The 16360-nt window shown below is 41.7% G+C and overlaps 1 protein-coding gene and 1 long non-coding RNA gene across 4 annotated transcripts in view; one reads left to right on the top strand and one right to left on the bottom strand.

The window, feature by feature from the left end:
• Window positions 1-16360, top strand: part of chst6 (carbohydrate sulfotransferase 6) — a 66536-nt gene that overhangs the window by 30292 nt on the left and 19884 nt on the right. For 2 of the 3 annotated variants that reach the window (XM_061821570.1, XM_061821569.1), the window contains exon 2: window positions 11058-14631. The exons of the other annotated variant lie outside the window; for it this stretch is intronic. In XM_061821570.1, coding sequence (XP_061677554.1) covers window positions 11120-12316 — 1197 coding nt within the window. In that variant the 5' untranslated portion in view covers window positions 11058-11119 and the 3' untranslated portion in view covers window positions 12317-14631. Of the gene's footprint in view, window positions 1-11057; window positions 14632-16360 lie in introns of those variants that run through there. 3 annotated transcript variants of the gene reach the window in all.
• LOC133501704 (uncharacterized) overlaps window positions 1313-16360 on the bottom strand; it is a 41659-nt gene continuing 26611 nt past the window's right edge. The window contains exons 4-5 of the long non-coding RNA XR_009795254.1: window positions 9069-9764; window positions 1313-1450 (exon numbers count right to left, since the gene is read on the bottom strand). This is a non-coding gene — a long non-coding RNA (uncharacterized LOC133501704). The remainder of the gene's footprint in view (window positions 1451-9068; window positions 9765-16360) is intronic.

The raw sequence follows: 16360 nt of genomic DNA, 5'->3' as shown, positions 1-16360 counted from the left end.
GGCTCCTTGATGCCCTCAACGTCACATGCCATCTTACCAGCTGTCTCGGGTTGTTTCCTGGTCACGTTCCAACGTCCATCTCCCCCGCATAGGGCGAAGAGAGTTGTGGATACAGGGGCGCGCTCGGCGCTGGTCCGGTAACTGTACCATCTTCTTTACTTACTTTGCCTTCATTCGACTTACCATTACCCTTTTTTCACTTACTTTACCTTCATGCAACTTACCGTTACCCTTTTTTCTTCAACGTTGCCGTCACTGTCACCGTCATTAAATGCGCAGTGCGCATTTATCTGTTCACCTCTTTAAATTCCATTAGCCCTTATTTAATCTGTCTCAAACATCCGTCTTTTACGTTTATATTGATATTTACATAGTCTCTGTCAATGTCCTCTAACTTCGTCAGTTTGTCTGAATTGCGAATTTTACCCGAGTTGTGCTTTTGCCATTATTTTAATGCGCGCTTCCTTTCTTTATCTTGTTTCTTTTTGTCAACATTAAGCATCATTTGCTGCTCAATTTCAATGTACATTTCATATTAAATTGGATTATATTTAGCACATTCATGATCAAATTTACCATCCATGATTATTTAATTTAGTGGTCACTCTTCTTCGACTAAACCCAACCCAATTCCTATCGCGCAACAAATTAGCCTTGTGACGTCCCAGGCTCAAACCGACGGCAAACCCTCTGTTTTTAAGGGATCACATCCTCCTTAGGTGTAACTGGTAAACCTCACAGTGCAATTGTACATCTACAATATACGTCATCTACGACGGGATTTACAACTTCTCTATCTCTTATTCTCTTTATCTCATATTCTCTTATTCTCAATAACTCATGTGAGGCATGAACAATCTGATACCAATGACTTCTCAAATTTAAGCAGTTCAATATGCAGAATTTGACAGTAAACAGGCTTCTGTTTATCTTTGGTTTTGGTCGCGACCTGGAGAAGTCAGAAGTACAGATGACCACCCTCGACTTGTCCGTATAACACTCCTGTGTTTCTCATATGTCTTAATCTCATCTGTCGACGGCCAACGCTCGTCTACCTCCCTCGATTTACGGTCGGGGTCACCAAATTGTAGGGATTTGCAAGTTTGGACCCTACGCGTGTTCATGAGTCGAGGAAGATATGACCAATCATTTGAAAAAAGTTAACAGTAAATGGATGTATTACAAAGGAATGTACAGTACAGACGTCCAGGTGTTATCGAGGTATCTGCCACACACAAGACGTGTGTCTTCTGGCAGGATAGCCAAAGAAGAAGACAAAAGCTGCTCGGTAACACAAGGTTTTTATATGTTTGGGTCCATGGTAAAAGTGGCTGCCCCCCCAACCACCGCAGTCTGGTCCTGGGCCGGGATGGTAACTTTCCGCTCCTTATCTGGTGTCGTTCGTCTCTACGGCAACGCCTGGGAGAGGAGGATGGCACCAGCCGGTTTTCTGCGTACAAAGATCAAGGACAACCACCGGCTCCACAACACATTCTTGTCTGATTAGCAAATGGACAACACTTTATCCATTGATTAAATGTATAATGTCATATTTAAGCAAATCATGAAAGTGCAATAAAAGTAAAAGTCTTCACTAGCGAGTGATTCTATTTAAGACCATGACATTTGTGAGCGTCATCATATGGTAGCTTTCAAGCACACCGAAACAACTACTAGAATACATGCTAACTGTAATGAGCATTAATTGGATTTGTTACACAATTTGTCGCTAAAGACCATTATCCGAATGAGAAAGTTTGAGCTATTTTCATTCAATGCGCATGCCAGTTTTGCAAAGATACCGTGTTAAACTTTCCTACGACTGTAATCTGACTGTGGTCGAGAGATGCAGGGGAGACGTCTTCTCCAGTCAGAGGGCATCCTCCTCAGGGTTAACTCCCTTGTTGCACAGCTGAGCCGGGTGGCGGGAACAATAATGCTACTCTTACCCAGTCGCCGTCGTGCTTTTTTTCCCCCCATTCTCTCCCTTCCGCTGCACACATGTGCGCAGTCTCATCTCACTCATCCATCGATGAACATGCACACTAACACACTGAGCTTGTTTTCACAATACCCAGAACAACCGTAATAAAGTTAAGCAAACCGCAGGTGCAAATACTGTAATAAATTCAAGCATTACATGCTCACAACTACTTCAATTAACTCAAGCAAAGCACGTGCGCATATATAAGAAGTAGACAAGTGCCACCGGGATTTGAATTTGAATAGAATTTGAAATGTTACGTGCATTTGAATTTGAAATTCTAAGTGGATTTGAATTTGAAATTCTAAGTGGATTTGAATTTGAAATACCAAGTGGATTTGAATTTGAAATAGGATTTGAATTTGAAATTTAAAATTCAATAATTCACTGTCTGAAATTCAGTTTCGTTGTTAAAATTCTGTTTTTTTTTTAAGAAGACGGGGTTACTTTAGGTTACAGATATTAGCAAAGGATTTCAGAACCCAGCAGCCAGCCAATCCTGTTACGCTTTCTAAGTCACGTGACATCTCTGTGACGGTCATGGGGGAGACAAAGCTTCACAGCACCCAGCCAATCAAGTTACGCTTTGTTAGTCAGGTGACACGACCCCAAGTGGCATCTCTGCCAAGCATCAGTTGTCCACCATATTGGGAGGTTCAACTAAGTCTAGGTGTAATGAATCTGTTTTTATATTGTTTTGTCACTGCTTCTTCCCTTCTGCCAAGTGTGAACATGTTGACACCCAGCTTGCTGTCAAAAGGAATCGTTACAAGGAGAAACTTGCTCTGGTTGATGGAGTTGACCCTTACGAGTTACCCAAACAGGAATGGGAAACAGATGCTACATACTGTAACTTACCTCGACATTGTGAACTATTTTATCTTCACTCCAATTGTTTATTCCATGGATGACCTGAAAGCTGACAAGAGCATGGATGCATACAATCAGTTTGTGTGTGGCTTGGTTCGCGACGTGGGAGCTGTTGTCAAAAATGGATACCAACTAGTTAGTAGAAAGGTCAGTGTTTACATTTCATATGATATATATTTCATGACATTGTGACTTTGCTCAGTTTAATGTAGACATTCCCACTACAGCTTTTTTAGCAAATCCAATTATTTAATTCATGTACATTTAAATGTATTTAATGTTTGTGAGGCCAGGAGTAATTTAATGATCATTTGCGACTTATAATTTGACAGTTAAGTAACGCCATGGAGGAAAGAGTTTTCTTTGTTTCCATCTCTTTGTACTACGTATATTTTCAAAATCATATTTGAAATAGACATTTTTCAATAAAATATAAATTTCTCCATCTTATATTCATTCATTTGCTACAATAATGACAGGTGAAAATATTCAGTAATATTAATTACAAGTGTGTGATACTTAATACATGTATACATGCATGTATGATAAAAACTCCATTATTGTCTTTACAGGTTCTGCATTCCCAACCGTTGTGAGAAAAGCCCCTTTGGCCTTGGGTGATCGCTGAACAAAGTGGCAAAATTGTTGCTGCACATCGGAACTCCAAGGCTGGCCTGGGAGAAGCTTGTTCACACGTTGCAGCGATTGTTTTGGGTTGAAACCAATATCAGGATACAGGACTCAAAGACTGTCACGCAAGAGAAAGCATACTGGAAGCTGCCACCACCTTTAAAGGATGTGGAGTATCGTCCAATTTGTGAAATTGACTTGATTTCAGCAAAGACAAAGACACCAACTGCATAGTGCCCTTGAAGCTGGTGCCAATTTGGATGCCATTCACCATTTTCAGACCCAGATCAATTCATTTCCAAGTTCTTGGCAACAATAGCATCCTATGTCTCACCAATCCGTAGTCCTCCTCAAAAATTGTCAATACAAAATTTAATTTAGTTTGCTCTCTCTGCCTTGTTATAACAGCTGGAATCCTGAAGAATGACTTGTTTACATCAGACCCTGCTCTGTTGGAGCACCCAACCACATCGCAGAAGTTAACCATACCTGGAGGTTGGTTGGTCTGTGCAAGTTTGAAAAAATAATGGAGTCACTGGTGCGTGGGGACACGGCCTCCGGTATACTTGTTTGTTTTCCAATATGGCGGACAATTAATGCGCATGCTCGGTGATGTTGGTCGCAAGCCCTCTATTTGCCCGCCACTTCACGTCACGTGACTAAGAAAGCGAAACAGGATTGGCTGGCTGCTTGGTGTTGGGTTCTGAAATCCTTTGCTAATGTCTCTAACCTAATGTAACACCGTCTTCTTCACAACGAAAATGAATTTTAACAACAAGTTGAATTTTAACAACGAAGTTGAATTTCAGACAGCGAATTATTGAATTTAACATTTCAAATTCAAATCCACATTACGTTTCAATATCATTTTAATTTCAAATCCTATTCAAATTCAAATCCCGGTGGCACTTGTCTACTTCCATAGCATGTACATTTAAAAAAACTCTGATATGCTTTTGTGCTTTCACGAGTGCCGCAAGTCCGCCGAGAGCTGCGGGTTGTTTAAGGGTAAAGATAGCTTAAGTGACAAAGGCAAAAAAAAGGAAGTCTAAGATCTATTTGTTTTCATGGAAATGTCATATTATATAAGTAATAGGAGAAAATAATATACGGTGAAGAAAATAAGGATTTGAACACCCTGCTATATGGCAATTTCTCCCACTTAGAAATCATGGAGGTGTCTGAAATTTTCAACGTGGGTGCATGTCCACTGTGAGAGAGATAATCTTAAAAATCCAGAAATCGCAACGTATGATTTTTTTTTTAACAATTTATGTGTGATCCAGCTGCAGATAAGTATTTGAACACCTGTCTATCAGCTAGAATTCTGATCCTCAAAGACCTGTTAGTCCGCCTTTAAAAGTCCACCTCCACTCCATGTATTATCCTGAATCAGATGCACCTGTGTGAGGTCAAGACACATATCCACCCCATACAATCAGTAAGACTCAAACTTGTAACATGGCCAAGACCAAAAAGCTGTCCAAAGACACCAGAGACAAAATTGTACAACTCCACATGGCTGGAAAGGGCTAGAGAGAAATTGCCAAGCAGCTTGGTGAAAAAAGATCCACTGTTGGTGCGATCATTAGAAAATGGAAGAAGCTAAACATGATTGAAAATGCATGGCAGGGAAGGTTGCCCTGCTTAAACCAGCACATGTTAAGGCCCATCTTAAGTTTGCCAATGACCATTTGGATGATGCAGAGGAGTCATGGGAGAATATTTTGTGGTCAGATGAGACCAAAATGGTACTTTTTGGTCATAATTCCACTAACCATGTTTGGAGGAAGATGAATGAAGAGTTCCATCCCAAGAACACCATCTCTACTGTGAAGCATGGGTGTGGTATCATCATCTTTTGGGGGTATTTTTCTGCACATGGGACAGTACGACTGCACTGTATTAAGGAGAGTATGACCACAGCCATGTATTGTGAGATTTTGGGGAACAACCTCTTTCCCTCAAAAATGTAATTTGCATCTTCCAAAAACTTTGAGAATCATGAAACTTGATTTTAGACTAATTCTTCTTTTCCTTTCAGCTTATCCCATCAGGGGTCACCACAGCGGGTCATCTTAGAAACACGCCTATTTGTTTGGCGCAGTTTTACGCCAGATGCCCTTCCTGACGCAACCCCTCCTCAGTTTGTCGGGAGAGAAGATTACAGCACCTGTGTCAGGTTCACCAATCAGACATTCATTAAACAGGACAAAAAATGAAGCAAAGACACCAGTTCAAGTCTCGAGAGGAGAGGAATTGTCTCGTACAATTCACCACTGCACTCTCTGATTATCCTCTCTTCAGCACCTCTATTTATTTAGTTTTAAGACGCCCCTTATTTGCATGGATGTTACAAAAAGGAGACAGCAAGCAAAACAGTTGGAAACAAAGTGTACATGTTTGTTCATGTTCATGTGTGTGTGCATGTGTGGAAGATTGCTGAATACATGTGTCGTCATCATTTCTTTAACAGGCAGCAGGTGCTCCTGGTTCTAACATTTCTGATGATTAGACGTTTTTGTTCTTGCTATCTCCTCCTAGGAGGCTGCCACGTTATCTAGAGCAGAGCAAAGAATTTCTTTATTGGAAGCAGATGTATGATAATTATGATCACAATTATTCCTACAACCTGGTATTCCCAGGCTGTCTCCCATCTAAGTACTCACCAGGACCAAACGCACTTAGCTTCCGAGATCTGACGAGATCGGGCGTTCTCAGGGTAGCATGGCCGTAAGCTTTCCATCTATTTAGCACACGACTCGCACCAGTAAACACATTTCTGTCTCTATCCTTAATCACCCTTACCTGGGACAATAATTAGCCAGAAGATTGGGGTCTTTACCTGGTTTTAGTAATAACTTAATTGAATTCTGTATTCATGTTGCTCTACTAATGTGACCTTTATCATTTATCTCCTTGACTGTTTTGCAAAAAAGAAGTGCAAGTCTTCTTCTTCTTCTTTTCCTTTCGGCTTGTCCCCTTAGGGCTCGCCACAGCGTGACATCTTTTTCCATGTAAGCCATCTTCCTGTATAACACCAACTGCCCTCATGTCTTCCCTCACAACATCCATCAACCTTCTCTTTGGTCTTCCTCTCCCTCTTTTGCCTGGCAGCTCCATCCTCAGCACCCTTCTTCCAATATACTCACGCTCTCGCCTCTGGACATGTCAAAACCATTGAAATCTGCTCTCTCGAACCTTGTCTCCAAAACATCCAACTTTGGCTGTCCCTCTAATGAGCTCATTTCTAATCCTGCTCACTCCTAGAGAGAACATCTTCATTTCTGCTATCTCCAGTTCTGCTTCCTATTGTCTCTTCATTGCGACTGTGCTAGTATTCTGTTGAACAAGTTGGCCAACCTGTAGAGATCCTTTTCTCCTTCTTTTGTGGCGAACCTGGTGTACATGTCGTCATATGCCTCTTGTTTAGCCTTCGCCACCTCTACCTTTACACTATGTCGGATAGAAATGTATTCCTTTCGCCTCTCCTCAGTCCTCTCAGTGTCCCACATCTTCACTAATCTCTTTCCTTGTATGGCTTCTTGTATTTGGGGTTCCATCACCAAGTCTCTTTCTCTTTCCTTCCAAAAGACATACCATATACTGTCCTGCCTGTCTCTCTGATCACCTTGCCTGGAGTCGTACAGTCTTCTGGGAGATCCTCCTGTCCATTGAGAACCTGTCTCACCTCTTTCCGAAAGGCCACACAACATTCTGCCTTTCTCAGCTTCCACCACATGATTCTCTGCTCTATCTTTGTCTTCTTAATCTTCCTACCCACCACCAGAGTCATCCTCCACACCAGCATCCGATGCTGTCGAGCTACACTCTCCCCTACCACTACCTTCAGTGACCTGCTTCAGATTACTTCGTTTGAACAAAATATAATCCACCTGTGTGCTTCTACCTCTGCTCTTGTAGGATACTCTATGTTCCTGCCTCTTCTGGATGTGTCCACTACAGCCATTTCCATCCTTTTTGCCAAGTCCACTACCGTCTGTCTCTCAAAGTTCCTCTTCCTGGATGCCATACTTAACCATCACTTCTTTGTCACCCCTGTTTCCTTCACCAACATGGCCATTACAATTTACACCAATCACAACTCTCTCTGTATGGGATGCTCAGAAGTACTCCATCTAGTTCCTTCCAGAATTTCTCTTTCAACTCTAAGTCACATCCGACTTGTGGGGCATATCCGCCAATCACATGATACATAACACACTCAATTGCAGATTTCAGACTCGTCACTCGATTTGATATTCTTTTCACTTCCAAGACATTCTGAGCCACCTCTTCCTTTAAAATAACCCCACCTCCATTTCTCTTCCCATGTACTCCATGGTAAAATCATTTAAACCCTGCTCCTAAACTTCTTGCCTTACTACCTTTTCACCTGGTCTCTTGGATGCACAATATATCAACCTTTCTCCTTATCATCATGTCAACCAATTCCTGACCTTTTCCTGTCTTTGTCCCAACATTCAAAGTCCCTACACCCAGTTGTAGGCTCTGTGCATTCCTCTTCTTCTTCTGCCGATGAATCTGGTTACTCCTCTTTGTCTTCGACCCACAGCCGCTGAATTTCCACCGATGCCCTGCAGGTTAACGGTGCCGGGGATGGGCGTTGTTAACCTGTGCCACGACCGATCTGGTATGGTATTCTTTAGATCAATGCTCATATTTGTTTGCCGCAGTTTTATGCTGGATACCCTTCTTGACGTAACCCTCTGCATTTATCCAGGCTTGGGACCGGACTATCGATTGCACTGGCTTGTCCTCCCATAGGGCTGTATTAATCAGCAGTACAAACATCCATCCATCCATCCATCCATCCATTTTCTTTGCTGCTTATCCTCACGAGGGTTGCGGGAAGTGCTGCAGCCTATCCCAGCGGCAATTTAGAGTGTCCAATTAATGTTGCATGTTTTTGGGATGTGGGAGGAAACCGGAGTGCCCGGAGGAAACCCACGCAGGCACGGGGAGAACATGCAAACTGATTGAACATCTAATCATGAGGCCAACGCTTTACCAGCTGATCCACCATGCCACCCGCACTACAATCAAAAACATAGTTTTCTTTAAACAAATAATAACTTATTAGTCACCTTTTCCACATGATAATAAATCAATTATAGGGTTACAACATATTGTTAATGGTTTTTTTTTTTAACTTTGTGACCACCATTAAAATCTGTAAAAATATTATCTTCTGGTCTTACAAAGTTGAGTCCGATCCAGTGCCGGCGTTCACGAAAAAACAATGGTATCCGATCGGATACAACTATTGAAGATAGTTATTCTGTAATTGAAGGTAAAAATTTTGAAAAATAAAATTCCACAAGGATATCCAGGCTGGGGAGTCAAGATCTATGATGATGGGATCGTCTTGTGGTGGCCATGCCACAAGGTCACAGCATCTTGTTCCTGTTAGGTACATCTGACCGTGTATTTGTTGATAGTTTGCATGACTTTTCTTGAGGATGAGGTTGTCATTTTGTACTTATGAAATTACACCAGAATAAGAACAAAAGACAATGTTAAATTAGCATTAAATTGCATATTTGTAAGTTTAACCACTCACCAAGCAAGAAGGTTTCAAGTGTCTTTGCTGCATCCATTATTTTCATCTGTACTGCTGAATATGCACACTTGACCTTGATCAATTTAGGCACTTGGTCCTGGGCCTCCGGTGCTTGCCAGAATATCTTGCCTTGATGGGGGCCGAGGACAATTCCACTTGGAGACACCACAAAAAACCCCGACTTGTGAAGCCAGATACCTTAATAATGAAAGGGAACTTGATATTTTTGATGCAAATATGGAAAAAATGTGACGCAGGAGTTTCACATCCAGCACCACCTAGTTGATCCTGGTAGAGTCGCAGGGCATCAGCTTCAGGGTGATCCCCCATGCCAATTCTTCGACTAATTCCAAATTGTACTGTGACATTAGTTTCTTCTTCAATAACACAGACAAACTACCGTTGGGAGAAAGCAAGAAATTGTACATTGTGATACACGATATGTTGTTCTTTTAGGATATGTTGATGACAATTTACCGGCTTTTTCGTGGTGCTGTTGGTACTCTGCCAAAATTGGAAGCTGTGATACATAGCCTTCTTATCACCAACCACATGGAATTTGTCCTCTATCCAGAAGTAGCTTCTGCAGTCTGTTGTATGACTGGAGGAGAGACAACCACTGCCATTGTCTGCTTTAAATAGACATGATGATGATGAGTAGATCCTCAACTATAGCAGCAGGAGCTTACTTCAGACCTGTAAATGAGGAAAAATATGCAAGTTTGATATTATAAATATCTACATGAAATTGTCAGTCAATATTACAGCTGGTGGATTTTTTTCAGATACATTTCTATTCATACTTATATATAATGAAATATGTGTACCAATAAATTTGAACAACTTAGATCATTTTTGATCTGGAAAGGCACGATCCGTGTCATCAAATTGTCTCCCAAGTGTTCTATTCATGCATGATTTATATTGTGTTAAAATATGTACACCAAAAAAAAGACTTTAATAATATATATGTAACATATCATTAAAGATCATTCAAAATTAGTTTTCTTTCCTCAGAGTAATTTGTTGCCTTTGTACCAGTAGTTAGGCATGCTTGGTGGGAGCAAGTCATCTATAGTTTGTATGTCTTTCTTCATTGGCTTTGAATGCTTCAGCCATGCACATTTTCACATCTGTTTTGCTCTTACATTTGTACCTATTAGCATGTTTCAAATCACAAAAGTACATTACATGTGTTTATATCACATATGTAGACACACGTTTTTAATGAAAAATATATATGTGGTGCAACTTTTATATTAGTAATTAATGATTGGTAATTTCTCAGTCATTGTTCGATTTATGAAAAATCTCACCCACCCATACAACAAAGCTGCTGCCTCATGTGAATTCTGCAAAACACATTCACAAGAGGTGGTTACGCTGTATCCATCACTAAAATTGATCTGAAAATAAAAACTCTTCTGTATTGTATGATTATGAGTGAGATATATGAAGCATTCAGTGACAACAATAAGGTTGTGTAGGATATGTGTGTGTGTCAGAGAGAGAAAAGGTGTGTAAATCCCCTTTTCCATGTGCATTGTTTGTGATGCTTTAAACTGGCATCAGAAATCAGCTTTTGTTTGGAATTATTTTTACACTATTACAATTTGGGGAGGGTAGATAGGTCCGAGGGGTGGTTGCAGCTTGCCGAGCACCTACCTTTACTTTGTCCGATTTATCACACATTGATGCCTGAACAACGGCTGAGACATCGTCCTCTTCACTTACAAAATGGAGAACATGCTCACTCTGCGACCGAATTCTCAGATTTTCATAGTAGTTTTGGTTGATCAGCCGTGTAGTTAGCCCAGTACTGTATGGAAATTGCCATTTCATCATTGTTCACAGCTGCAATGCTCGCGGATCCATGTGTTTATAACCGAAAGTGGATTTTTCAAAATGCCGGCAGTGAGAATTATGCTCCCTATTTTCCTACGCTCCTATCCTCAAACCTGTTATTCCCTTTCTTTGCCTCTTTTTCAGGACGGGAAGTGTGAAACTCCACCACGGGAAAGGATCCATAAGATACTAATCCACAATCACTCATGCCCCGTTACAGAGTGAACCTCAGTACTATGGTTTTCCTGTTTATCCTGCAGGGAGCAGCAGTGTTTCTCTTCTCTGGCTGGTACATCCAGCTAAATCCTTGTGACTCCACCCCCTCCAATGGGAAAGTCCATGTCCTGCTGCTGTCGTCATGGCGATCAGGATCATCATTTGTTGGTCAGGTTTTCAGTCAACATCCGTCTGTCTTCTATCTCATGGAGCCTGCCTGGCATATTTGGACCAAACTGAAAAACTCTGGGGCACATGCGCTGCGAATGGCTGTAAGGGATCTAATGCGCAGTGTGTTCCATTGTGATTTCTCAGTGACGGATGCCTACCTTCCAGAGCACAATAACATGTCCTCTTTGTTCATGTGGAGTCACAGTCGAGCTTTGTGCTCACCGCCAGCTTGTTCTCTCACACCACGTGGGGATTTCAGCAATCAAACTCAATGCTTGCAAATGTGTGATACCCTGGACCAACAGGGTGTGCAGGAGGCCTGCAGTTCTTACAGTCATGTACTGTTAAAATCAGTACGAATTTTTGAACTGGAATCCCTCTACCCTCTCTTTGAGGATCCAAGCCTTGACCTCCGTATCATTCATCTGGTTCGGGATCCACGGGCTGTGGTGCACTCAAGAGACCAGTCTGCCAAAGCTTTTGTTAGCGATAATGCTGTTGTATTGGAGCAGAGAAATATACCATCACCTGAGGTCCAAACCCAAGTCATGCAGGAGATATGCCGGAGCCATGTGCGCATTAGTGAAAGGGCCCTACAGAAACCCCCACCATTTCTAAAAGGCCGATATAAAATGGTCCGCTATGAGGATGTAGCCCTAAATCCACAACGGGAAATAAGTGCCATGTATGAATTTGTAGGTCTGAACATGACACATCAGCTAGAGGAATGGATTTATAAGCTCACGCATGGAAAAGGCAAAGCTTCCAGAAAAGAGGCCTTTAAAATCACTTCAAGAAATGCTGTGGATGTCTCCCAGGCTTGGCGAACCATGCTTCCACACAATAAGGTCAAGCACATTCAGGAAGTGTGTAAGGGGGCAATGTCACTGCTTGGGTACATGAACGTGAACAGTGATAAAGAACAGAAGACACTTGATATCAATCTACTGGTGCCACGTGAACCATACCAGTTCAGCTGGTTACCAACCAGAACAGACCGTCCCGGGAAAGGTTAAAAAAATGGAGAGTAAAAGAGACTATACTGGACTGTAGTTGTTCTATGCAGTCTTTATAAGATGTGTAGATATGCAAGTGAGGTAACACTGCTGTGATATCTAAGAGCACAACAGTAGATTGGGACAACTGTGACTTTGCTACAGGTTGTCAGTGGTCAGTGGATTAAATTATGCATTTTCTTTGATTTTTATCAAAAGAAATATTGATTAGCTGGATTCACCACTGTACATTTTTCCTGAAGAAATTTACAAAAGATCATTTCATAAATGTCTAGGTAAGCACAAAAGCTGTCATGATTTTATTTTTGATTTATGTGAACCGAATTGGTGACAAACGGCAGCCTTTGCGGAGTCCAACCCTCACTAGAAATGACTCTGACCTCCTGCCGGCAATGCGGACCAAACTCTTGACACCAGTCATAAAGGGACCGAATGGCCTGTAGCTTCATTCTGCTTGGCCAGCTGGCACCCATTAGCTGCCTCAGAAGTCCCACAGGCCAAAAATTCCCGATTGGACTCCTTACTCAGCTTGATGGCCTCCCTCACCATTGTAGTCCACCAAAAGGTCCAGAGATTGCCACCGCGAGATCCACAAACTACCTTACGGCGAGTGCTGTGGTCTGCTGCCTCAGCAATTGAGGCGCAGAACATGGTCCACTCGGACTCAATGTCCCCGCTTCCCCATAACATGAGCAAAGTAGAAACTCTGACGGGATTCTGAAATCTTGAGAAAAACAGTACCCACAGTGGATGGTAATCCAAAAAGTTAATCTGAAACCCTAGTGAAAATATATTCCAATGTTTAAATTTCACCTTTATCACATTTAATGTATTACAAAAAAACATTCAAACATATTCAAACATGATTTTATTTAAACTAATTGTGAATGTATGTGAACACACACGTACACACACACAAAACATGCTTGTGAGTTTCTTGGTGAGAGAACTGTGGCAACACTTGCTTCTTTGTGAGTGTGCTCACTTTGTTTTACTATTTTCGTGGTGTTTTAATAAATGGGTGAAAAGTGTGTTGGGAAATGTGGTATTCCTTTTCTATTCCAAAGTCATTATATAAATGCAGTGGAACCTTGGAATTCAAACATAATTTGAAGAGTTCAAGAGCAAAAGCCGACAAGTGCCATTCAGACATTCTGTATATTGAACGATGCATACTGGTACACACTTCGCAGTGCCACTTACCCACTCTACATATTTATTAATTTGCAAAAGCCGACAACTCCAAAGCAAATATAATCTGAAAAGTAGCTTTAGACTCTGAAAATAAACATTCCAAGACTTTAAAGTCAAGTCTGACATAAAATGCATGTGTGCATCATGATTTTAAATAGATTTGGAAAAATACATTATTTTTTTTCTTTATGACTGCTTGCAGAAATTCGTATTGACAAATTAAATTTAGATGAGGTATAAATGATGCTCTCTTAAAGTCCTGCTATACCAGGGTACATAAGAGAATAACGAACAAACACTGAAATTAGTGCTTGAGAGAGGCAGACCAAAGCACCAGATCTGCTCACAGGGTGGTAGTCGGAATCTCAGCTGGGAAGCAGAGCTTGATGTCCAGGTCTGCCAGCAGCTTCCAGTCTCGTGCACTGCCAAGCTGTCCGCTGTCTGGTTGCTTGTTGGTGTGGCTGGTTTGACTCTTCCCATCCTAAACAAACAACCCTGTTTGCCAGTTGGCTGACATGGGTGGAAGGGCATCCGCTGGTTCCCCAGAACACCAGCAAGACACTTCAGCACTTGGTTGGCAGTTATGGGGAGAACATGGAAACTCCAGACAGGCGGGGACCGGGATTTGAACCCAAGTCCGCAGAACTGCGAAGCAGACATTCTAACCAATCGGCCACCATTCCGCTTGTTCGAAATATTGAAGTTGTAAAGGTGAAGCTCTTTGTGTAATCACAAAACATATGTGAAGCTAAGGTTTCAGAAAAATGTGGTTATATGCTCGTTTTGATTCGAATGACAATGTATTCCTTCTCAATTTCAGCACTGAAATAAACCATTAATATGGAGACATAAATTTACAGTGGACTTAACTGTGCTTTTCATGGATAACTGAAGGGAATGAAACCCTTTAAAGATAAAGAAAAAACTGAAGTCTTTCTGATCATTCAGAGTTCATGAAATTGCTCTCAAAATTGAACAGCAGCTCTGTATCGCTGCCAATGTACTGAGATGGAGCTCTTGGGTCAGCTGCATCTCTTTAAGATATCAGTTGTCCATCAGTCATCGGGATGCTGTGTGTCAAACAACAATCCTTGTGGTCATTACAAGGAAGCCCACTGTTATCCCATTCAATGTCAGGAAAATTCATTCCCTGCAAAAAATACACAGAATTCTTGATTGCAGTATGTAACAGCAGGCACAATTTCGAATAGTACTTGTAGCTTCTAATGAAATTGCTATACATGAACTAAAGGATTCTTCAATATTTATCCATCTATCCATCTTCTGACCCGCTTATTCTCACAAGGGTGGCGGGGAGAACATGCAAAACTCCAGAGAGATGGGGGCCGGGATTTGAACCCCAGTCCTCAGAACTGTGAGGCCAAGGCACTACAGCTGCACCACAGTGCTACCCTTCAATATTTAATATGTATAAAATTGAAAATCTTTAGGCAGGTTAAATTTTGCGTGATATCACCCCAAGGTTTTCATTTTTAACTTAATTAAACATTGTTAAAATAACAACATATTGCCATCCAGCATTTACTTGTTCAAACAGTGTTCCAACTGTCTGTACAACAGTGGCCTCTTTCGAAATGAATTTCCATAGAGCTACCACCTGTTTTGTACCCTTACGTGTCAAGAGAATGTTACGAACATAGTCCTTTTGCCATTCTGGACCATTTATGTACCTTTTCTAACCAGAAACAGAATCTGGAGGTTAAATTTTAAACCCTGTAGGGTATCATTCCAAATTTTGTACCTTGGCTATCATAATCGGACCCTTATTTTTTACATCGTACCAGGTACCAGCTACGGCCACATCATGGGGTCAAACGCGATCAAACTAATAAAAAACATGTTCCTGAGGTGGGCAACGCTCACACTGGACCCACCCTGTCACATCTTCCAGCCAACTTCCTAAACTTTTAAGTGTGTAGCGATCCCTGGCATTACTGGATCACATGAACTGAACAAGTCTAGCCTTTCTGCTCATTCTTTATTTATCACTCGGGCCATTCTCACAAGACAAGTCAGCTTTTGTATCCTATTTCACCTACACTGCCCTTTTCTGGGTGGCACAGTGGCGCAAATAGTTTGAGCAATAGCCACACAGTTCTGAGGACTGGGATTCAAATCCCGGCCTAAACGTGCTTGGGTGGGTTTTCTCAGGACACTGCAGTTTCCTCCCACATCCCAAAAACATGCATTAATTGGAGGCTCTAAATTGCTCTTAGGTGTGATTGTGGGTGAGACTGTTGTCTGTCTCCATGTGCCCTGCAATTGGCTGGCAACCAGTTCCGGGTATACCCCGCCTCACTCAATGAAAAATGTTTCTCTGCTCGCATCAAGCCTTGTCACTGTCACACCGCTGAAAGCCACAACCCCACCGTGATTGGTGGGTTCGCCAGCTTCGCACACAACACTGTAAAGTGCCACTCATACAAAACTTCAGGGCCGCATTATCATTAAACTTTCATAGTAAAGCTGGGGCCGCAAAATATCATCGAGGGGGCCCCAAATAGACCGTGGACCGCCAGTTTGAGACCCCCGATGTATATTATCTTCTAATTCAGTTTTTTCTGTAAGCCATCACTGGGTTTCACATTGAGGAGCATGTTTTGTATGTCTTTTAGAACTGTTAAATCAGTAGGAGGGTTGTGTCAATATGTGTGTGCCATATTCTCCTGTTGCTGCTTCCTTGACGATTTTATCAACAAATGCCTTTCCCAGGGAGACAGCATCTTGTTTCTTTTTTTCTCCTTTTTCATTTTTTTTTTCAAGTTTTTTTCTTACGGCTCTCTTCCTACATCTCACTTTCTCTAGCCTGTTCTAACCTGTTGTAGCTGT

Source organism: Syngnathoides biaculeatus, chromosome 6 (genome assembly GCF_019802595.1).
Source record: "Syngnathoides biaculeatus isolate LvHL_M chromosome 6, ASM1980259v1, whole genome shotgun sequence".
NCBI lineage: Eukaryota > Metazoa > Chordata > Actinopteri > Syngnathiformes > Syngnathidae > Syngnathoides > Syngnathoides biaculeatus.
This window is presented reverse-complemented; position numbering and strand designations above follow the sequence as displayed.